This window comes from Borostomias antarcticus (assembly GCF_949987555.1).
Source record: "Borostomias antarcticus genome assembly, chromosome: 5".
NCBI classification, from domain to species: domain Eukaryota; kingdom Metazoa; phylum Chordata; class Actinopteri; order Stomiiformes; family Stomiidae; genus Borostomias; species Borostomias antarcticus.
The window spans coordinates 5,148,041-5,171,737 of NC_140238.1; the positions used below are offsets into that span (position 1 = coordinate 5,148,041).

Below are 23,697 nucleotides of genomic sequence, written 5' to 3' on the forward strand. Positions count from 1 at the left end.
CACTTTATGAAATAGTATTTACCCAACTAATTGAACAGAACGGCCCAAGGCCACATTCATAAAAGAGGCAGTGACTAGTCAGTGAATAGAAGGTTATTACAAGCCCGAGGAGTCGTAGGCGGCCCAGGCAGGCAGGCAGGGCGGACAGCGCTCTCTTGGCGAGGCGTCTGGCTGTACACCCATCATTTGCTGGAGTTCAGGCGTGACAAGGACAGCAGAGAGAGTCGTGGCCACCAACCCCCCCCCCCCCTCCCGAACCTGACCTCACTCCATTACCTGGGCAGACGGCCTTTGTGCTATGGCTCTGTGTGGAAAATGAATACTCGCTAATGGGTTGAGCGGTGGTGGGGGGGGGCAGCTGACAGACCGGGTGAGGAGGCGGGGGTTGGACGGAGGGTGAGGTGCTGAGGGGGGGGGGGCGACTGCTCCGACCAGGTCCGGAGGTAGTAGGCTTCACCTGTCACGAACTAACCCCACGCACCCACCAGAATTGGATCAGATCTCATAAAAAGTACATTGTGTCAGAGGGGAAATGCGTAGCTGCCAATACCTCCCCGCTGTCCGTCTGTCATATACTCCCGTGTTCATCATGGGGCTGAAGAGCATCGGCCTGCAAAGATTTCCCCCTTTTTAAGAGACCTTCAACCTGCATGGGTGGAAAGGTGCCCAGTAACTACTCTAACCTAATCTCTTCAACAAAAGAGGCATACTTTATTGGCCGTCCCTGGGGAGTAGACTGCAGTCTGCCATCAGAGGGCCTGATGGGAGGAGATAGTGACGGCCCACTTACTTAAGGGGCGCTGTGGATGGAGTCGTCCCTCCAGTGACCCGTGGCCCCGTGTGGCTGCAGCGTGCGTGCGTGTGTGTGTGTGTGTGTGTGTGTGTGTGTGTGTGTGTGTGTGTGTGTGTGTGTGTGTGCGCGTGTGTGTGTGTGTGTGTGTGGTGTGTGTGTCACCTCAGACAGCGCTGTTAAGGTTTTACCACTCTTCATAAAAAAAAGCTCTGCTTTGAAGTGCCTCTGTTATTCAATTCAAGTTTAGTTTGATACCAGATAACTTTGCATATGAGTACATTATTATGATCATCATCATTCAGTATTATTCAGTATTACTCATTCTTTATTTCCTCTTATAGCTTAAAAGGTATTTTTATTGTGCAACAAAGAAATGAACAGGACATGGCAATCAATTACAATTTTCCATTTAATTAGGACAAAACTTATACAAGCCAACTATAGGCCCATCCATCTCTTCATCAGCCATTACATAACGGTATCACATACAATTGCCTTTAGTCGCTCCTTTCTAAGAGGGCAGCATCACATTTTCCACAGAATGTAATATTACTTAATTGTAGGTGAAGTCCCGATTAAAGAGCATGGGGTTAATGCAGTGCATTGCAGCTTAGACCACACTTTGCTCTTTTCAATTTTCCTTATTGTGCCTGCGACATCAAAAGAGCCTTTCAACGCGTCGCTACATTCAATGAGCTTTCATGTCTTACCTCATTACTGGAAAACTTTCTTTGATTGGGGCAGGGTTCCCTCCGACAATGGGCTAGACGATTTTTTGCCGCAGCACAATGAATTGACAACAAAGCTGTTGTCTCAAATCCCTCTGGAGATGTTGGGCCCCCATGCTCTACTCAGCCCCTGTGAATTACAGTAGAATCCCTAAAAGTGAGGATTTGTCACTCTCTGGGAGGCTCCGCCCTCGGCCATCTCACAGTAAATCCCTGCTGGGATCCAGTCAGACATGAGTTGAGAATCTGGAAACTCATTGGATAGGCCTGGCAAAGGATGAGTTGTTGGGTGTCAAATATATAACGTGTTCTTCTTACATTGGTTGCACACTCAGCATCTGACTTTTCAAAATATTGTGTGCAAAAGAGACATCCGTTCAAAATGATATAGTCACGATACATAAATTAGTGTTTTACACACAGAATTTCAGATTTATACACAAAATACATCCCTGTATTCCTTAGACTACATCTCTCTGATCAGGTCTCTGATCTGAATTTCAATGAGTTTTGGGGAAAGAATCAATATCCCCTTGAGCTCAACTCAATTGCAGACTGCTGATCTCAGAAAACTACTTACTTCTCTCTCTCCCTCCTTCTCTCTCTCTCTCTCTCCCTTCCTCCCTTCCTCTCTCATCCTTCCCTCTATCTCTTTACAACTTAATTTCCTCTCCTGTTGATTTTAAGTGTTTGTTTTAAAACACTTTTATCATCTTTACAGTGATAAACTCTGCTTTATGGCGCTATGTTATTGCACGGTATGAACCAAAGCCTGCTTGACTTAAATATTGAGTGATACAAAAGGCGCCTGGGCAGGGTAGAAATGAAGAATCTAAATGAACTGTTGTGTAGACTTTCCATACTGCTGCTTTTTTTATTCACAGACTCAACCAATCAGAATAGAGCTTTTGTTCGCGTTATCACGCTGTCCATTTGTCTCCACTCCGGAAAGCCCTGTTAAGATACCGCCGTCCTATCAGCTGATTGTGTTATCAAAGTTGTGCTGCAAAAACACCGGAGCGACCGGCCGTTTTTGCGAAAGGACACGTTAAGGAGGAAAAGGTTAAGTGCTCAGTTTAAGGAAATTAACGACGCCCTCATCCATGAATTACATTTTCCACAGATTGTGATATTACTAAATTGTAGGTGGAGGCCTGTGGAAAAAGTAAATTCAATATCTGTTAACAATTAATCACGAATAAGTGTTTATTATACTCACAAATGGAATGCATTTCATTGTTAGCCTTGAAATTATGATTTGATAAAAGATAAATCAACAAATAAAAACAATTTTGGGAGTGATAAACAATGTATATTTCTACTTCCGCGATAGTGTCTGTATACTGTACATCTCTAATTCAGCCTCCGCCGGGGTTCTTGAGAGCCAGAGTGTGTGCAACCTTTACATAGTTTGACACCAGGGTCACTGAAATAGCCCCACTTGAGCGCAAAGACGCTTGGTTTGGAAAGTGAAAACTTGAACACCATTAATTTGTTTGCTCTCTCACTACAGGCGACCGCTGCAAATGCCAGCACCTGAAAGAAGTGGTCTCCAGTCCTCTAGTTTTATTTGTTTGTTTCTCTGGAGAGTGTGAGAAGTCGTGGAGCAGGGGCCGGGGGACATTGGACTTGGGGGTTGTGGTGCGGGGATCTCCAGCATCTCCAAAGCCACATAAGAGTGTATTTAAGCGAGAGAGCTAACATGCTAAATAGCCGGCTAGCTTGCTAGTGAGGGAGGGGGTTGGGGGTCTCATTTAGCCAAGCATAGCTGCTCTTGTTTGTGGTTGTCCCTGACAGCGTAGCTGGCGACGCCACTCTAGGCACCTGTGTTTGCTCACTAGCTTTCCCCCAATCTGCTCGAAAAACGCTGCGAGCTTGTCACATGGCCGGCAGATAGCCCGGGCACCATGGGAATACAAAAGCCGAGGCTTTTAGAACAGTTAATCATTAAAGGAGCCCTCTCTTTTGTCCCTATTCAGCTCTACACAAGCTGACAGACGCTTTGATATTTCATATATGGTCGGGCAGGTTAGATGCAGATGTAGCCAGGTAGGCAACATAGATAGGAAAGTCATTGTCTTTGGCTCTGCAGTTCTGTGGCAATGGGATGAGGTTGTAGAAGGCATTTACACAGGCCAGGGGACACTATCCGCATCTGTGGGGGACAAGACAAGAGCATGCAAGGGTTAATCTCACACAGCACCATACATGATACATCACTCAAGAGTCAGTGTAAGCCAACCACAAGACCTGTAACATCAAAGCGTGGGTGTGTTATTGATATAGAATTAAATCGTTGACGAATGAATAGTTTTTAGATAATGAATATTGAGTGAATGCTGGGCACAAATAGTAACACCGTCCCATGAAAATGCAATTACCTCAGAAACTTATTAGGGGCATATCTTTACGCTTTCAAGAAGACGCCTGCCTGCTTGAGGGAGAAGATGACCATGATGAACAGTACCAGTCATTCATGGCTTGGTGGTCTCCACTCTACCTTCCCGTAATTAATTAACAGACCCTACTCTTGGTTTGTTCCCCGGCTCACAAAGTGAATGAGAACTCTGGGGTTCATTTCAAGGCTGTCAAAGTGGGCTTTGCCGGAGAAAAAGGAAGCATGAACTTGCTTTAAGAAAGCGAGGCTACATTTATCTTAAGATGGAATTAAGTCTATAGAGCCTCATTCATTCATATAACCCCCCAAAGGAGATTTCCCTTCTGCCTCAACTTGCCAGTAGCTCTCCAAAGAGAGCTGTTCTCAACCCAGCCGCCTCAGCCCCCAATGCTAATTACACTGTATGACAGTTGAAGAGGCTTGTGGAGTCTTAAAGAGTTTAATAAGGCTAAGAATATCGCTAAATGTTAGCGAACAAAGAGGCCGCAATATGGTGGGCGTTTTGTGAGCTGCGGGTGAATCATTAACATGGCACATTCAGGGATATCTGCTCTGTCACAGGCGTAGAAGTCAAAGATAGAGGAAGGTTGTGTTTTAGGGAACAAGGTGAAGCCATAACTGACTACTTGGCACACTCACATTTTATTTCCTTTTTTGTGTGTTTTTTTTTACAATAGTTTCACAACAGGTTTTCATGCCTCACTTAGAAAATATGCCGCCTTTTTGTTAGATAACGCCAAGGTGACTCATTTTACCATGAGTCATTACTTGCATTAAGCGGGGTTTAAAATGGCAGTCTTTGGAACTGTTTGAATGAAAGGCCTATTAATGCTTATTAGCATCAACTATGTCAATGTCCTCTCACTCTCTTCAACCTCCCCTCAAGAATAATTTACCTGAACTATGAGTTAAATGCTTTGATCCTTGTTATACTGTGAAATATTAAAACATTAAAATATGCATTAAGACAACTTAAATGTTAATACTGAACCATTCGTTTTGTTGAGAATATCAGTTCAAAACAATTTAAATTAATTTGAATATCAGCCACCTACAGTACGTGTACTATGATGCATGTTGGAGTACCGTAACGCATGCATGTGTGAACGTCATTTGGCCTTAAATCCACCCAGTGTGCGTGTTGACTTTCACCTTAGTGTGTTTATTTGCTAACCCTGGTCACCAATGATAAGACCCGTTGGTGACCCGAAACTGTGACACACCACATCTCCTGGTGACAAAACAATGCAGCCCTTCTCTTTGAATCATCTGAATACATTAACGTTGTGAGCTTCACAAAAACAGAAACATAAAGAACAGAACATAGGTGACGATAAATACTTTGTTCCAGCTATAGGGAAATAAATTGGGTTTGAGCACAGTCAAAGGACAGGTTTAACGGCTGTGTGGTTCAAACAAAGGTTCCTGTTTCAGGAGGGCAGGTAGGAGATGGATAGCTTGGCAAACATAGTTGACATACCTGGCCAGTGCCATGGGGCGGTCATAGCCCACGACTGAGGGGAACATAGTGTGTGTGTTTGTGGGTGTGTGTGTGTGTGTGTGTGTCCGATTCATCCTTTCCGAACCCTCCCTGGCTATCGCTCCACTCGGCGCAGCTTGCTCTTGCAAACGGTACAGCCATGGAGCTCCCCTCGGCAAAGCCCTGTGTGAGAGACGGAGCCTCTGTAAAGCCCATTCTCTTGTTTATTTGATGTGTGGTTATACCAGGATGGCTTCAATCCGGCCCCTGGGACCCCACATCTGAAAACCACTCAAACAGACTGGCCTGTGCCGATAAGCTGGGCCGGAATCGTATCCCCAAACCTTTGGTGCAAATCAATCTTTTAGGGGACATATAGAGTTTTTGTGCTTCTAATTTAAGCTTCATATATAACATAATAACACATTCATCCTCTTGTGAATGTGAATAATTTAAAAACAAATGTTTTTACCTATAGAAAAATTAATATGACAATCTCAGGTAGTTGGTATAGTAGGATGCTCTTTAGTGCACTTTGGACCGTGGGAGACGGGTGGAAAGCAGCTCAGTGTGTGAGTGGTACAGGAAGAGGAGGAACACCCAGGAATGTTTAGTTAACTAGCCCGCCACATTCAAGTATGTGTGTCAAAGGTGTTTACAGGGTGTTGACACTAACACATTGGGAGAGGTAACGTGAATGGTATAGCCAGGAGTGTTTGTGCTGAGCGCTGAGTGTAATCCAATTCAAGAAGAAAACTGAGAGGCATTTAGCCCGAAAGTGCAATTGTCATCCGATAATATACAGGCTTTAATGACTGTGCAATATAACTTGTATGCCTATGTTAATTAAACACACAAATAATTATATACTCTAATTTGAAAATGACAAAACTACCATGTATCCTTGCCAGCTTTTGAAAACAGTCTGTTTAAATTGATCTATTTTTTAAATGGCTCATAACTTCACACCTGAACCTTCACACCTCCAGATGCATTGCCATGTTATGATACCCCAAGTATCATATTTGTTTTTGATTAATAATTATACATTATGTGATGCGGGACACAAAACATACACAATATCACCATTACAAGAGAATATACCCTGTCTTGTCACTCACGTCACAGTGAAATATTTTCATTTGCATAAAGGTCTGTGGTATGAATACCCTATTTGAATTGAGAAAATGTATTTTTCTACAGAAGGACAGTCAATCATGCACAAAACCACAGTAATTGGCATAGCTATAATAGATTCAACAGACAATGTTTTATTCCTTTACCTTTATTAGTGTACTGTATATACATAAAAATACTTTACTATTTATGTAGTATAGCAATCATACTATATACAAACACAGTTATTATTATGATTTCATTGATGATTTCAACTACTTTTCGATTCAGACCAGACAAGAATATCTAGACTTTTATTGATACACCTTCAGAGTAATTTCAGGACCAGTAAAAAATAAAAAGATGTTGCATTGTCCTGCCGTTGTTGATCCTTTGTGAGCAAAATATATGGTATATTTCATTTCATTAGCTTTTTCATATTTATTGTTAAAACATTGTCTATTTTACATCCATCAAATACCAACAATCACTATGTAACATTTTGTATCCAAAAATAAATCCTTTAGATATATGAACACAGAAATCAATAGCAATAACTGTTAAAAACTTTCAACAATACTAAACATTCATTCAACAATATGACAAAACTAAACCAAGAAATGTATAAGGTATTGCTTATGGAGATAATTACCCTTAAGTATATTAGAAATTGTAAGACATAAAATTATGTCTTTAGAATATCTAAAATGCTTTGCAAGATTCGTTTTCATTTCAGGATAACTGGAAACAAAGAAAAGAAAACGTTCTCAAACTAAATATGACTAGATATTAATTTTATATTAAAAACGTAACATGTATTTTGTTTGTCGTTTGGGTATAATATTTATTTTAGCATTGGCACCAATATTATAATTTTGACGTACAAATAATACATAACAGTCACATTATGTATAGAAACACAGCTGATATCAAGCGCATCCTCTCAAGAAGCAACTTTTCCCTTCCCTTGGCCTGAGTAGTCAAAGTAGGAGGCAGCCATTCTTTCTCTGACCACCCACCTGGAGCTACGGGGTCTGAATGTGATGGCTGTGACTGTAGCGCCTGGGCTGTAGATTATCATACAGGTGACTAAAGAGACCACCATGGCCATGGTCGCACAATATACCATCTGACCTGAAGCCACGTAACATCAACACTGAGAGTGCTCTCTGACACGCCACACAATAGCATGGTTAGTCCAAGGTTGACACTGCTCGGCGTAATTGAAGGACTTTTGTAAGTTTCATCTTGTATGACTCACTGGGTCTTTCTCCACCCTTGGATGCTGGGAAACTGTCGGTTGTACAGAGCCCTAAACTGGGAGTCCTTAGAACTCATAAATTACACGGCGGACGACAACCTTAAGCGGTGTTGAAATGTCCTGAACAGAGCTTTACTTCAGCACCAGTGGAGCATGAAGCCGAGAGCGCTGCCAAACCCAGCACCACCCCACAAGTTGCTTCGCTCACCCAGTCCTACATAAGACACCTATTTACGTCCCACCCCCTCCCCCACACCTGAGGCCTGACATGCTCGCTTAACAGTTGTGGAATACCAGTGGACTGCATGAAAACAAACACTTATGTTTCGTAATGAGGATTTTCTGTTGCTATGCAAGATGCATTTGATGTCTGGTGTGTAAGAACAAAGGTATCGTGTCCAAACCTCACATTGGCAATACTCTCGACAGATTACGGCAGCGCCACGTCATTTGGAATGTACAGCAGGTGTTCATATATCATAGATTGGGGAGGATGATTTGACAAAGTTTACTACGGTATGTCACATTTACACCAGGTAAGAAGGTGTTCCCTGTGCCTGGGAAGGCTGTATCCAGAGCATCAGAGTTCACCACCAGCCACTCATCCACTGAGCCTGACCACCCAGGGGGTCTTTGATATTACAGCCCAAAGGGGGAAGGGTGTGTGTGTGTGTGTGTGTTGGTGAGTGTGTGTGCGTGCATGAGTGAGAGAGACAAAGATGGTGTGTGCAGGTGGATATGCCCGTGTGCGTATCAGAAATTGCAAGCATTGAGTCTGAATACACATGCAGCTGGTCAATGTAAATGCAAACAAACGACAAAGGAAACAACATGGAACCTTCTCCGCGTCAGTCAGCGCCACTATGTGGTTTATTTGCCCTACTCGTCTAACTCGAGATGCCATTAGGTTGTATAATAACCTCATCTCATCTCTTACTCAAGGGCCGTCTGCAGCTGTTAGTAGTGGGTGGCTGGAAAATGGCGTCTTTGTCAACGTCCTGATCAATCCTGTGTCTGCGTATATTCCATTTATCCACACTTGTCTGTATTTCGGTGTGACGCTCGACACTCAGCGCCAACATCCGCTGAGAGCAATTGTGTGTCGTTATCTCAGCCGGCGCTTGACTTGTGCTGCCTCCTTTATGGAGAGAAGAGGGGTCAGACGTTATCCCTCCTCCCCAGCCAGCCCCCCGCCGTTTATCGACCAGAGAGAGGGATTCAACCCTTAAACGGACGCACATGCTAAGGTGAAGCCTCGGGCTCGCAGATACACGCGCGATAACCCGTCTAATTAGACAACAACGTCACGGCAAGCGGTACGCGGGCAGATAAATGACCCATACAGTATAGCCCTACAATAGGAATTAAAAGTATAGGGCAGCTGGGCCCTTATCTGGCCATGGGGAAGAAACCAGGCAACAAAGGGAAGCCTAAGACTAAGAGGCTTGATGCATGGGAAAGCCATGGGCCGGCCATTGTGGCTGCCCTTCTGCTGAGCAAATAGTCCAAACTGTTCATTCCCCATCTCCCATTCTCTCTGCGGTACATTGTTTGTGTCCTTGCATTTCATTCTGACTGGGGAAGATTGCTCTCAGGGCCAGTGAGCAAACAGTCCAGAAAAGAGCCGGCTATCTCCTGCCGTTCCCAGGAGAACTAGCATTTTTATTTCAGCTCCAAGCTGTCAAAGGATTGGAGAGTTTATGTCAGGATCCTGAATTAATTGCTTTAAGCCTTGGGGCCGACGGGTATTTTTTATCACCAAATGTTCGGTAAAATGTTTCCTAGCAAATTATGCAGCCCCCTCGTCTCCGCCCTGGCTTTCAGAGGCCAAACATTTGTTATTGGATACATACAGGATGGATTTCTGCAACACAAATGATGTCTTTAGTTGTTGTGATAGGACAATGGTATGAATAGTGATGGGCCATGGCGTCTGTCGAGGATTTGGTGGAATGGGGGACAAATAAAAAAAACTTTTGTGTGTTTTTTCCCCCCCTATGATAAGTCGTGCACGAGCCAGGGTTGGCAGTAAATCCAGCAAGCCTGCAGATGCCTCCATAAAACATGGTGGTCAGACATGTTGGGTTTAGAGGCTGGAACCCATCTTAATAGCTTAAGTGACCTACTGTAGAACCTTCTGTCAGCCACAAATAGATCCCGAGAAGCAGTTTACTTTAACAAACTAATATATATTTTGGAGCTCTTGCATGCTAACTACCTTTGGTGCTAGTGACAAACCAGACAACCGTTCCTTTATCTCTTCAGCAATTCCTCTATCATCTCAAATGTCTATCTCTTTCATGATGCTGTCACCAGACTGCACACGTTATCATGTTTAGCTACCTTCTAAGGACTGTGTTGTAAGTGAAGTCTTAATCCCTAGCTCTCTCCGTCCAGTAATAAACCAGTACAACAATACAATTTCAGCCACCAACTGGAGTTAGTTCTTTAAATTAACCCATGTACAGGTAGGTCCATGTTTCCTCTTCATTTCCATTTTAAAACCATTATTAAAATTTCCCCCAAACCACATGACACTTTTATATGGACTAGTTACAGTATCTATCACAAACCTCCCCTTTGAAAACATAACCGACCATAATTAATCAATGGCAGTTGTCTCCCACTCTAAAGTTCACTGTTTTGCATGTGAAGGACACTCTACCTGTAATTTGCCTCGGCAACTGCCTCTGAAATAGTGACCTCAAAGATGGGCTGGGTTTACAAAGCCTGAGCACACAGCTAGTGTGCAACTGTAACCAAGGTGTTCAGATATACATGTACCGATTCATTTTTTTGTAAATATTTAGATCATAATCTGTCCAATTCCCCTCGTTGTTGGACAGTGGAAGGTAGTGGGATCAAATCACAACAAGTAAATTTGCCGATAGATTTCTTAATCCCAACAGGATGTGAGATCCGGCACTCCACGCGACAGCACTGTCGGTGCTGAGCAGGCGAGGGTTAAATTGTGTGCATCAGGGGACTGCTCTGTTGGGGGAAACATACAGCCTCTCATCTTTAATGGTAATATGCTCAACCGCTCTATAGACACCAATCAGCTTCTCAAGACTCTTTAGACGAGCATCCCTCTTCTATGTGATAAATGACACCGGCTATTTATATGGGATTAAATTGGGGATTAATTTAATTCAAGTCAGGGTATGTGAATTCATTACATGGCTGACAGTGGTGGTATACATGGGGGGAATTTAATTTGTATCCCCAGCGGAGAGCGGAGAGGGGTATGGGACATGAGGGGCCGTTAAAATGGGGTCTGTGAGACGGGGGCGGGGGGGTGGAGTTGTTCTGCTCGAAGGGTCTGAATGACCCTTGTCTGAGCGCACAACATTGGCAGTTTATCGCCTTTGGTTGGTTGTTATTAAATTGAGTGTGGAAGTGCTGTTAGGTGAGGGCTACATGCAGAGACAGAGAGGAGATAGCTTGTCCTTAGCCTAGCCTATCTACCGGGCAGCTCTCTGTCATGCCCGTGTAGAACAAATACAGGTTCACACAGATTTTTAACTCCCACTCATACGGTATTGAAATGAGCCCATTATTTGAATGTCAGTGATTCTCATGAATGTTGAAATGGCATATTTGTCGTCCGGGCCTTCCCGACAAGCAGTGCGCGGTGTAAAACGAAGGTATTAAATTCAACACAGGAAGCAGATTACAGAATTCACCCCTGCAGAACACTGTCCTGGCATGCGGCAAATTGGACAGGTCCCAGTATAAGATAGCCTATCGCAGGGCACACGTCTGCACAGTGGAACATAACGCGGGGACAAAATATTACGCAGTTTGTTATTCCGAGCGCCTCATTGGGGGCAGACGGGCTTGTTTGCCTTCGCTGGAAGCGGAGATTGGTTTTGGGTTTAAATGAATCGCTGGTGCACTGCGTTTATAGGTTTCATTAACTTTTAATGAGTTGGGTGTCCTTCGCTGTGACTGGCTAGGGAGGCTCTGTCTCTCTGCTTCTAGGGATAGGAGAGGGGAGGAGGGACTCTGGCATCCATGCAGTGGACATGTGCGTGTGAATGTCTGGCTCTGAGAAATCGAGGGAAAAACGCAATAAAAAGATGGTATGGTTCTACAGAAGCACAGCTACAGATATCTATCAGCTCTGCCAAGCGCTGAATGTGAAAACCTCATTCCGAGGTCTTCAGGCCTCGAGGGGAATAAAGAAACCGTGTCGGATCAATCGTAACTAAAGCAGGAATGGCTTTACCACAGCTGAGTGACATATCATTTGATGCCGGCTTTGACGACTAGCTTTGATCTCAAAGGCTCACATCAAACCCACTGGGATAAGTGGCTGTGGAATTCTCCAAACATCATAAAAGAAGACAATGGAAGAGTATAAACAACACGCATACCAGTACACACACAAACCTTTCCCATTCCAAAGTTACAATAGTATTATTTTCAACCTTTCTAATCTTGATCTAATGTAGTGTCTTGCTGCATGGTTGATCACACAAGTATTTTCATGCTGTGGCCTTCCTGTGCTTCGTGTATACCCTTTAAAAGCTATAATCTTCCCTTCTAGCATGCCTGAGCCTCCCTTTAACCCTACTGAGGTGAAAGCCTTGTCTGTCATCTCCTCTCACTGGTTTTCTGCCTTCTACAATGTGGAGTAACTACTCGTGTATATAAACATTGCTTATAATGGCCCTGGTGATCTCCTGTTATCCAATATCAAATATAATTTTCTAAGACATTTCCAGAAGGATCTTCAGTCAGTCAAAGTGGACAGAAGGAGGTCTGGTTTCTCTCCAGGCCACAGCAGGATCTACAGTGCGGTGCTTTACATGGGCAAACATTGACCATCCATCCACTTTCCAGTATACAAAAGCAGAGGGGCACCGAGAGGCGCCCTGTCCTGCTGCCCTGAATAGGTTGCCTTTAGGTCACTGCTTGTCCCACCAGCTGCTGCCTCCGTGTAGTCAATGGGCATTGTTGACTGGCCCCTCTCGCTCTCTTTCCCTGTCTCTTTCTCTCTCTCTCTCTCACTCCTTCTCTCCCTCGCTTTCTCCGTCTCTCTCTCAGATACACGCACACTCCTTATTTCTTCTCGCTTCCCATTTCTCTCTCCTCACCCCCTTCTTTCTTTTCTTCATCTCCCTTTCTTTTCTTTCCTCCCTATCTCTCTCTCCCTCCCTCTCTATCCATCTGACAACAGGGCAGGGCAGGAGCGACTGTGGACCTCGGCGCCGAGCGGACAGGCCCAGTGGTGTGAGAGAGAGGGATCCCTGGGACAGGAATGTCACACAGCCGCGCCAGAAGGGCACTGACACATCAGAGCCTGCTGGCCGCATTCTCCACTTCCCGACTTCCATCTCACACACTCGTCCTTTTTCCCAGCATGACAGTCATCTAGGCCGGCCCTCTGGCCTCTACCTGCCCCGCTGGACTCAGCCCACATGGAATGATCAGCTGTCAACGATGAAAGCGTTTTTTTATGCACTATTTGAGAGTAGACGGGAAGGGCGGGCTGAGGGAAATGCGATGGATTTGATTGGACCGAGTAAAATAGTGTGAATTCTAACTGTTATGAGGTAATCGTAAAAGTTACCTCCCTGAGAATGTGATGCTCTTTATCCGTGACGCTGACATTCTCCTCTGAGAGAAACAGACTTGACAGATACACACCGTACGGCTGAGTCTTGTAAGTGAGGTAGAGAGGTATTGATGGGATCATGGGACCAAGGTAGTGGCAAGGTATGTGACACGCTACAAGACTTGGCTAATCCCTGATGGTTATCTGTGAAGCTGGGAGACATCCTCCAGAATCAGCACAGAGCTCTGTCAAGATGAGAGCAACATTGGCTTCCTTTCTTTCTTTCTGGTCCACACTTTCTACACATTCACTTTCTTTTCATTCTGGTCTGTATTCTTACTCAGAGACAGTGTGTGTGCAACCCCCAAGGTGCAATCCGATGGAATCATTTGTTATTAGGCCATATAAGGGCACAAACACACAAGGGCACTCAACATGAGAGGCTCTTACACTAGGTTTCAGAATCAGAATTTGTTTTATGGCCGTGCAGTTTTTCTACATTCTAGGAATTTGCTTTTGGTCATAGTGCATAATATGGAGACAACATTGGAGTTCTGTGTCAGGGGTTCTGTACTGTTCTATGCGGAACCTCTCAAACGTACTGCCCTTTAAGTTTGATATAAAAGGTTACAAACGTGATAAGGCAATGAGATGGCACTCTCCTTAAATGAATGAAAGGGGAAAAAAACTGTACTGCAACAACCAACGTATTGTACCTGATTCACCCTGCTTCTGAGGAAACTTGTCAAACTAAATATGCCAGTAAGTGAATGTTGATATCACTTTCATTTACGTTAAACTTTTGAAGCTCAAGGAGGTCTGAATTATGTGAAAGCTTTGCCCCAAAGAACACAGCCCTAGAACACCGCCCGAGTCATTGAACCCAGGTGTGACTTATTTGATTAATTGGTGGGGTGTGGCAGATCTACCTGCCCAAGAAAGTTTACACAGGGTGGATGGATAGGATCTATAGTGAGATATAAATCCTTTGAATTATTGACTTATTATCACTGGAGAGCCATGCAAACTGTGATTGGGGTTCTTGTTCCTGTAGGGAAACCCTTAGGTGCTACATACTGTAGCAGCCTCTCACAAGGAACCCTCTACGCTCTGTTCTGACTTCCAGGTGGAACCAAATTAGGGTTTTTGGTTTTGCTCCTGTGGAGGAACCCTTTTGGGTGCTACATCGAACCCGGCCACGACGAACCATTATAAAAAGGTTATCAACTGGCCAAAAAGGGTTCCCTACAAAATGAAGAACACTTTGTTTTGAGTGAAGGGATGCAGACCACTATTGACCAAAAGCTCCATTGGTTCAATTTAAAAGTTTCTGCATGGAACCTTTTTTCAGAGGGTTCTTCTATTGATAGAAGTTGTTCTATTCTTTCTGGTTTTAGAGTGTAGGCTTATGCAGGCATATTGAAAACTAAATCAGCAAAACGGTGTCTCCCTAGTTCAGTGCCCCTATACTCCAGTTGAATTATAATCTAAAACTAACCATTTTGCTCTTTCTCCGTAGCCTATAAGAAAACGGAATAGAGTAAAAATGTTACCTTTACCGCACCCGTAGGCTTGAAAACGATATCGCGCCTCAAGCCCTGTATTCTAATCCCATGCGATAGACGGCATAAAAAATTTGCTCCTCAGAATATAGGCTACATTATTGAAAATCAGTAAACCAATTGCTGTTGTAGCTCTTAATGTCACTCAAATAATCAATAAAATCATCAATCCTAAGCAATGTTTATTTTTGATACGACGTCAGCAGTTATATCCCTTTCGATTCATGAATGATAGGCTAATAGGCCTACATTTTTCAAGCCAGAATGTAGTTTAATTGATAATTATATCATTATTAAATTGTTATTTTTTATTATTGTTGTTATTGTTATTATAGTCATTATTACTGTGCTATTATTATTATTGTTATTATTATTATAGGCTAATGATAGGAAAACTATTAAATGAAATAGCCATTTGTAATTAAATGAAATAGCCTATCTACTTCATAGATATAAGATTATAGGCCATACCTATTGATTTCAGTTTAATAAGTTTAACACGTATTTGAATGACACGGATTTCCATTTCTGCACAGACGATTATTCATGCCAGTGTCAATTAAGTACGAAAAATGGCCTTAGCCTAATTGAAGCAAGATGGGTGGACACGGTGGGCGTAAATCATGACGAGGAACTAACTGCTGAGAAACCATGATGGGTGGCTTTGAGTTTTGACTTTGTTGTCCTTTAATATACTGTGGGATAGCAGTTTCCCTTGCCAAGATATGGGATTAGGAGTATTTCGCGTGAAAGAGGAGTTAAGTCGGGGTACTGTGGACGGTCCCTCCCCTGCAATAGGCTAAAACAGAATTACAGCTTGTTAGACCGGTGTCCCGCTATCACCCGGGAGACCGTTCTACTTGGGTGTTCCAAGGCCCTGATAGTTCAACCAGGCCTGGTGGTGTCTGCCCACAGGCTTAGGCTTGACTAGGTCTGGCAGTGGGTAGGCCATAGCCAAAAGTATCAAATGTCATAGTATGGACCTACTTGTAAATAGATTAGGCCACTATTGCTATTGCTGCTAACAAAGCAATTGCGTAGGCCTAGGCCTAGCCTATATTTCTGGGAGGATTTCAATTATGTAGCCTATTGATAGGCTAGGCTAGCCTACTCATTTAGGCCTACTTGAGTGACACTGATTTTAGGCGTTTTTGCTCCTTTTTTAACTTCTTGTTTAGGATAATGCTGTTTATTGCATTACACTCTTGTATATTTTGATTTCTTATATAGGCCTGGCCAATCTTCCTTTATCCTATATTTTTCAAGCCTTTATTTTTCAATCCATTTTGTCTGACTGTAGGTTAATGTGTAGCTATTTGTCCAGGTCGTGCCTTTTTGTTGTCTCTACTGTAACAACAATCCCCCCTTGCACCCACGCTAAGGCGTATCGGATGTCTTTGTGAAACCGTGGCCCTCTCTGCATTCATGAATTAAATCAAAAAAGTTAGGCCTATAGGCTACAAACGAAAATACAGGCCAGCCTCTGAGCGGGATGAATGAACAAAACCTGACTCCGTGGCTGCAAGGGAATGTCAACCGGACAGCTTGCTCCGATGCCAAAAGAGCTGCCATTGCGTGTCTTGAGAGTCAGAACGCAATCAAGAAATATGCAAATATGGATGACTGGTTAAAAATGTAATTAAATTTGCTTACAAAGTAGGCTAAAAGGACCAACAAGCTGGACCATAGCTCATCACGTTGCTATAACGACATAAAGCAGTTGCCCGTGATGGTGAAGGCCATCGCGTTTCCGTGCGCGCGTGCGCACTCTTGTCTGCGGCCTATAGGTTAGGCTACTTTATTTTCCCGAAAAGGTCGCAAAATGCAAAGCATTGGAACATTCCGCTTCCTCTCTGGATAACGCCATAAACTTTTCAGAAGTAGCCTAAGGAAAGATGGGTCAAACCCACCATGGTTGATAAAATACAATGTAGCCTAATTTGCAGGTAAGAAATTGAAAAGAGGCAGAGTGACCTAAACTCCTGTGCATCTCTGGCGAGGGCCATCTCCTGTGCAGATTGAGGCCAGTTACCTTTGAACCAGAGCTCAAAAAGGGCATTCCCATTTCAGTCTGTCCTGGAGAAGGCTTGACCGGGGTTATCCCCTCCATCAGAGGGCCGGGGCAGAACAGTGGCGGCATACGCTCGTTTAATAAGGGGTATTTTAATAATGGGTATTTTCAAGTGCTCTCCATTCATGTAAGTTAGAACGGAAATACTTATTGAAAAGGGTATTGGGTGCAATCCGCTAAGAGTAGGCTAGTTTACGTTTTTTTCCAGAACATTAAGGCCAGTATGACAGTTAGGCTAATAAAATAGCCCTAATATAGCCTAATAAAATGTATTGCCCTGAAAGATATAAAATTATTGTTTTAATATTAAACATTAGAAATATTAAAATTATTTGGAGTTTATCACCAGCGTATAATGGTTGTTTGTTATCACTTCTGCAAACTATTGGTATTATAGCCTATTAGCCTACTAGCCTAAATAAATACAAAATAAGCACATAGGCTAATTAATGTAGCCAAATACTATTCATTCAGTTAACGAGTGCTTATAGTGCTTATAAACGCATACATAGCCTATAAAAATCTGCAAAAGGTATAGGCTATCATTAATGAATGTGCCTGCCCTGAACACACATTTTTGTTAGCCTATGGAATTAACTGAACATATAGCCTAGCTAAGCTATTTCTACGAAATGTGTGCACAATATAATAGCATATAGGCTGGAAACAAAAATGTTGAAAAACTGTGTCTTTACACACAAGTCATAGTGTCAAACGGAGGCACGGCGCTTAATGCAGATTTCTCCAACAACTGAACGATATTACCCAACCTATGTATATATTTTGAAAAATATGGTGTTTTACGCATCGGAGCATGCCGTCACCACATGATATCCATCAGCTGCAGTAGCCTATCTTTTTTGACATGCTATTGAAAGACACTGAAACGAAGAGGCAACCTCTGTCACAGAACTTGCAAATCACCTCAGCCTTTTAAAAGCCTTCAACTAGCCTACCCTTTGTCATGAAATCCAATCCGGCCTGCGAGAGGACCTTTCTCGTGTTGAGCCAACTCCGTTCCCTTCCACCACAAGAGCTTGGCAAGAGTTTGGAAAGATAAAATATAAAGCCCATACCTTTGAGAGACAGTCGCTGCATATTGTCAGGCTACCGCAGCCCATGATAGAACCTCGCCTTCAGCCTTCTGCTAACGGCTCCAGACACCACGGCATTTATTTGAGCTCAAACTCTGTCACTGTTGACTTTAGCACAAAGCAAAGATTTCACTGCCCCGCTAGTTTAAAAAAAAAGATTATTTTACAGAGATATCGATCAGTGTGCTATATAAAAAAAAAAAACAGCTTACCATTAGGCTATGTCTAAAATGAACAGAACGAAATTTAATGTCTGTGCAAATTTACAGAGCTATTCAAAGTTTACACTCCTGCAGTTCGGTTGTGCATGTATCCTATACGTGGGCATATCCTTCACTCTTTTGTTTACTGCCTTTGTTTATTCTCAGATCATCGGTGTTTAAAGTACGATTTTAGAGAGGGACCGGAGAATAAACGTACGCTTTAGGCCTACGTGTTCAGAAGGCGAAGGGGTGTCCTTTTCCTCATGGGGACAAAAATAGACCTCTCCGCCCTTGGATGTGAGTGCACCCTTGGCAAGGTCTTAATATTCACATTGGCAGAGAGAAGGCGCCCTGCTGTTAAGGGATAGTGAGTTTCATTCATTTCGACAACAACTATCTTATCTTTAGGCTCAATGAGAGGAGGTTCTACGTAGTTTGAAAGTAACACTGGACAATGCTTCAACAGATACAGAACAATGAAGGTAGAGCACTGCATTCAGTCGACATTGTTCCCAAATCAGGCCCCTTTCCCCACAACTATTCCCTGACGCCATCATTGGAGATCTTTCTGTGACAATAAATAAAACGTCATCCTACGATCTGAACTCCATTAAGAGAGGATAGTGTGTGTGTGTGTGTGTGTGTGTGCGCGTGTGTGCGCGTGTGTGTGTGTGTGTGAGAGAGAGAGAAAAAGATAAATACATATTATTCTTACTCAGTTTATTGCTGCATCATATAGGCTATCCATACCAATAAAGTCCAAATAGGGTATATTTTCTCATGTATTGTCACGTAGTAGTAGTGTTTTGTCCAAAGTGGACAGTATTGGAGTGGCCATGTCTCACTATTTTGAATGTCGAGTTATAGCTTTAAGAAGGTGACACGCTTCAACGAAGTGCGCATGCACTGACTTGAAGGTCTTGCATGTATCTTGACCCGACGGTTTATTGCCAGGAACATGAATTGAACACTAATTACATCCACGGAAGCAAGCAACACAACATGGCCACTTTCATTGTCATGTTATCATTTGGTAAATAGGCCTATATTTTTTTCTATGCACCTGCTTACCTTATTGTCCACGTTCCTCTCTGGCTTTACCTCGCTCATCAGCTCGCAGGTGTAGGGCTGGATGCATGAATGTATAGGCATATTTAGACAAATAGTAAGATATTGGATGTAGGAAGCCCCTGAATTCTTTTGCAACGACTACAAGCTGTTGACAATGTTAAGACAATTGTCTTCACAGCCTTGCAAGGCTTTTTCTAGGCCTATTTCCCATAATACATGAGATGAAATCAAACCGCTGTTGTCAAAACAGTTCCTTACTCTGGAAGAAAAAGGTGTTGATGACTTCAAAAGACTTGATCAAAAGGCTTCAAATTATTGATAAAAATAGACTATTAAGAATTGAAATTCAAAAATGTTTTGGATCCAAAGTCCCCAAAAAAATTCACCCGGAATAATATTTGCATCCAAACAGCATATATGCCTAGGTTACCTCTATAAGGAGAATATTTGTATTTGTTATCTCTCCCTAGGACAACTTGTAATATTTCTCATAGCCGCATTGTTGTGTTTTACTGAAAACGTATAGCCCTCTAATCTTTCCTCCAATTCTGTCCTCTCCTCACAAGGATGCATCTTGAGAGTTAGAGATGTACTGCAGTGTGTACTGGTGTTTTCAAATCCCACTTTTCCATAGCAGTTTTCTGGACCTCGTGAACATGCATGTGCTTAGAAACAGCAGTCGTTTTTCTGACCCTTCACCTAATAATACTAAATAAAGTCTATGAGTGAAAGAAGAAAGGAGAGGGAGGAAATTTATTATTATTATTATCATTACTATTGTTGTTGTTGTTATTATTATTATTGTTATCGTTAACTAATAGTTGATTATTTGTATAGTTGTTGTTTTTATGATATAGCCTAACTCATATTAATTATTAATTATATTATTAATACTGGTAATATTAGTATCATTATTGTCAGTATTAGTTATGAAACATATTGTTTGCTATTACTGCGTAATGACCCAAAATAACAAGATCCACCATCATATTCAGAAAAGATCCAAATAACACTTTAATATAGATTCTGTTCTTGTTGTCAACTACAAGAATACACATACTGTATACAAGCCATAAATAGGAATTACACAAATGATTGAAGAAATCCTGTGATGCATTTAAATTCATTTAGCAGTCAGGCTATTGCCCACAGATGTATTTTTACAGAAATCTTCTTTTGGTCCATTCTCGAAGCCGCCTTTTGAACAGATTTTGTCATATTATTAACATCCCTTTTTCGAAATAATTAGGCTACTAAACAAAACTGACAACTAAATCAGTGGGAAACGTCAAAATATCTGGAATACATATGCACAAACTATAATTTTACAAATGTACAAATAGCTGAAAAAGTTCATTTTTTCGATGGAGCAAGTGTTTATGAAGAGTTCATGATTGGCCTCGAATAGACCCCTTGATAGTAAGATGTGTCAGTGGGTATCGATGAGGAATCTAGACCCGCTTTGCCTGCCATGGAGCCCATGGACAGAGCCCCGGCCATGGGAGAGCCGTAGCCCGAGTAGTGCATCACCTGCTCGTAAGTCTTTAGGTCCATTTTGTGATGCTGTTGCTCGGAGGACATGAGGTTGTTGATGGAGAACGGGTGATTGAAGGAGTAGTGATGCTCCGGCTTCAGGTGCGCTTCGTGCGCGTGAACCGAGTGATGTTGGGACATGAGATGCGCCTGCGACACTGGCGAGGCCGCGTGCTCCGGGCTCAGAGCCTGGCTCGACTTCATGTCTGACAGGGACCTTTTGTGGTCGTTGGAGGATGAGTTGGAATGGGGAGACTCGTTGCCGTTGCAGCTCTCTGAGCTGCTGTTGGAGCCGCCTTCCGACGTTTTCCGCCCGGACTCCTTGCACGTCTTCTTGTCGCACTTGAACCGTTTTTGCCTCCTCAGATAGCAGCCGTTCTCGAACATGTTCCCCGAATCAGGGTGAAGTGTCCAAAACGAGCCCTTGCCGGGCTTATCCGGAGATCTAGGCACTTTCAGGAAACAATCATTGAACGATAGAGAATGGCGAATAGAATTCTGCCAGCGTTGCTGGTTCTGTCGGTAAAACGGGAAAAGGTCCATTATCCACTGATAGATCTCAGCCAGCGTTAACATCTTGCTAGGGGACTGTTGGATAGCCATAGTGATAAGAGAAATATAAGAATAAGGGGGCTTCGCATGTGTGTAGCTCCTTCGGTATGTCTTGGGGTCCCTCGATCTGTTGATGTTGGACTGTCCATACATTGGGCTCATGGCGTTCATGTTTGTGTAGGATGTCAGGGCGTTCATTGACGGAGGTTGGGCAGTCATGGGGCTCATGCTGGGGCTGAGCGCGGCACTCATGGCTGTCATGCCCGGACCCATGCCGTTCATGGCTCCGGCGCCCGGTGACATGCCAGTCATGGAGGGGCTCATGCCAGTGTTGACGTAGGACATGTTCATGGTGTTGGCCGTCATGTTGGCAGTCGAGCTCATGCCCGACATACTCATGTAGGTATTCATGGAGTTCATTCCCAGGCCTGTGTTCATGTTGCCAACCGAGGTGTAACACTGAAAAATGAGACAGAAAACAATATTGTTCATTTCATGATGGCATTAGCCCAGCAGTGATTGATGGGGATGATAATGATTGTCAAAGTAACAGCAATAATAGTAGCCTAATTATTATTATTATTAGCCAGAGATTGCAGGCATAATATAGGCTACATCTACATCCTGGGCTTCGAACACTGCTGTTCAGCTTCTTGTTATCTGCTAAAAATTCATGGATAAAGTAAATCGCATGTTAGGCTAATAAATAAAATAGGAAAAGTTGGGAATAGGACATCAGCTATGACGAAACGAAAACAAAACATTGACGAGTTATGTCAACTAATCATCTTAAATGGCTACAAATAAAACATCGATTAAATTGTTATTTAGATCGCGAGGTGATTTCATGTGAGCGGAATAGGCTATAGGCTACGCAGCACAAATATTTGATTCCACCTTTCAACTCTTAGATCGTTCAAATGTTTGCTTAATGGAGACATGATAAAAAAAAAAATACGATTTTGTAAAGATAGGGCTACATGTAGACTTATAGAATTATAATCCGAGTGAAAAGTTTTTCCTACATGTCAAGCACAACTTTGTTAGGATAGTGCAGCGCGTTGAGATGGGGGAGGATTTGGAGGCGCCTCAAGTCAATATTTGATCACAAAGTTAATATTATCTCAGGGCTAATATTGAGTTGTATAAAATGGGTTCGGCTTTAGACGGAAAAATATATTTAAGGTACCCACCTCGGGCTCTCCGTAGTAGGTGCTCCAGTCTGTGTGCTCGTGTCCTTCCATTTTAACTGCTCCAAGCATCATGGAAGTTCCGAATAGTTTACAAACTGTCTCCCGCAGAAGAAATTGCAAAACGCTCTCCTAACAGCCGGTGATTTGGGACCACAGGGTATTCGGGTAGTTGGTGTGTTCCTTAGTCAAGGACTTGCGCATGTGTGTCTGTGAGCCAGCAGTGCCCACGGGCGCTGAAAAGCGTCTGATGATGACTGAGTTCAAATGACGCTCAGTGCTGGCTGTAAACGCTATGATATAGCTCTCTGCGCCAGGCGAACCTCCAATCCCTACTTCTTCGCTTGCCCTATTTGAATAATCTCCTCACACCTAGGCGTGAGACTCCTCGACTTGCCGCCCAATTGTACACCTGCGTTGAATAAAAAGAACAGCCTCATTTGAAAAGACTTATTATTAGCAACTCTTATTTGGCCGGGGGGGAAATGCATTTCAAAAGCTCCTTTGGAGAAATTTCCATTAGGCTATGTACGTTCTTGAATGTTTTTTTGTTTTTTTTGCACTTTTGGTTAGGATAAATCTTAGGCAACATTTCTCTTGTGCCCAGTGTACACTAATACGTAGGCTACAGGCCTACAGTGTATGGTTATCTGACGTTGAAAATGCTTCTTTTGATTAAATTATTGCTAATAAATACATAGCCTATTGATTGTAGGCCTGTTTTTAAAAACTATTGTCATTCATAATGTAGAAATCAGTCGGAACCAAAGTTGTCGTCCGTTGTAATGTTACAAATCAATAAGCATGGAATTTTGGGCAAATGATAGTTTCACATTATTTGAGTCAGGGGGCCTAGTCCTCACGCCACTATGCTATGGGCTTTAAACCCAATTAAGATGAGAAGATGTCTATTATATAGGGCTCTATACGCCTATTGATGCTGCGTTGTCAAAATTCGCATATAATCATTTCTGCGCATTTAGAGGATAGAAACAGGTCTATTTACCAGAGAAAGTGCAGAGCGAGGGTCAATGTGTGGACTATTGATCATGAATGAGCACTTGCTAGGCCTACATTAAACA

General features: G+C 42.9%; 1 protein-coding gene across 2 annotated transcripts; it reads right to left on the minus strand.

Annotated features, from left to right (window-relative positions):
• Positions 1 to 20,374: 20,374 nt before the first annotated feature.
• Positions 20,375 to 22,795, minus strand: foxa2 (forkhead box A2). 2 transcript variants are annotated; one of them, XM_084438804.1, is made up of 2 exons: positions 22,619 to 22,795; positions 20,375 to 21,884 (listed from the first exon to the last, which is right to left on the minus strand). In XM_084438804.1, exons 1-2 carry the CDS (start codon positions 22,688 to 22,690, stop codon positions 20,718 to 20,720), a joined length of 1,239 nt encoding a protein of 412 aa, XP_084294930.1. In that variant the 5' UTR covers positions 22,691 to 22,795; the 3' UTR covers positions 20,375 to 20,717. The 2 variants fall into 2 exon arrangements, with proteins under 2 accessions (XP_084294930.1, XP_084294931.1); XM_084438805.1 differs by lacking the exon at positions 22,619 to 22,795 and adding an exon at positions 22,323 to 22,604.
• Between the last annotated feature and the right edge of the window lie 902 nt (positions 22,796 to 23,697).

Coding starts and splice junctions, on each gene's coding strand:
- foxa2 (XM_084438804.1), bottom strand. CDS start 22,690: ATGATGCTTGGAGCAGTTAAAATGGAAGGACACGAGCACACAGACTGG. Junction 21,885..22,618: donor CCTACTACGGAGAGCCCGAG/GTGGGTACCTTA, acceptor CTCATTTTTCAG/TGTTACACCTCGGTTGGCAA.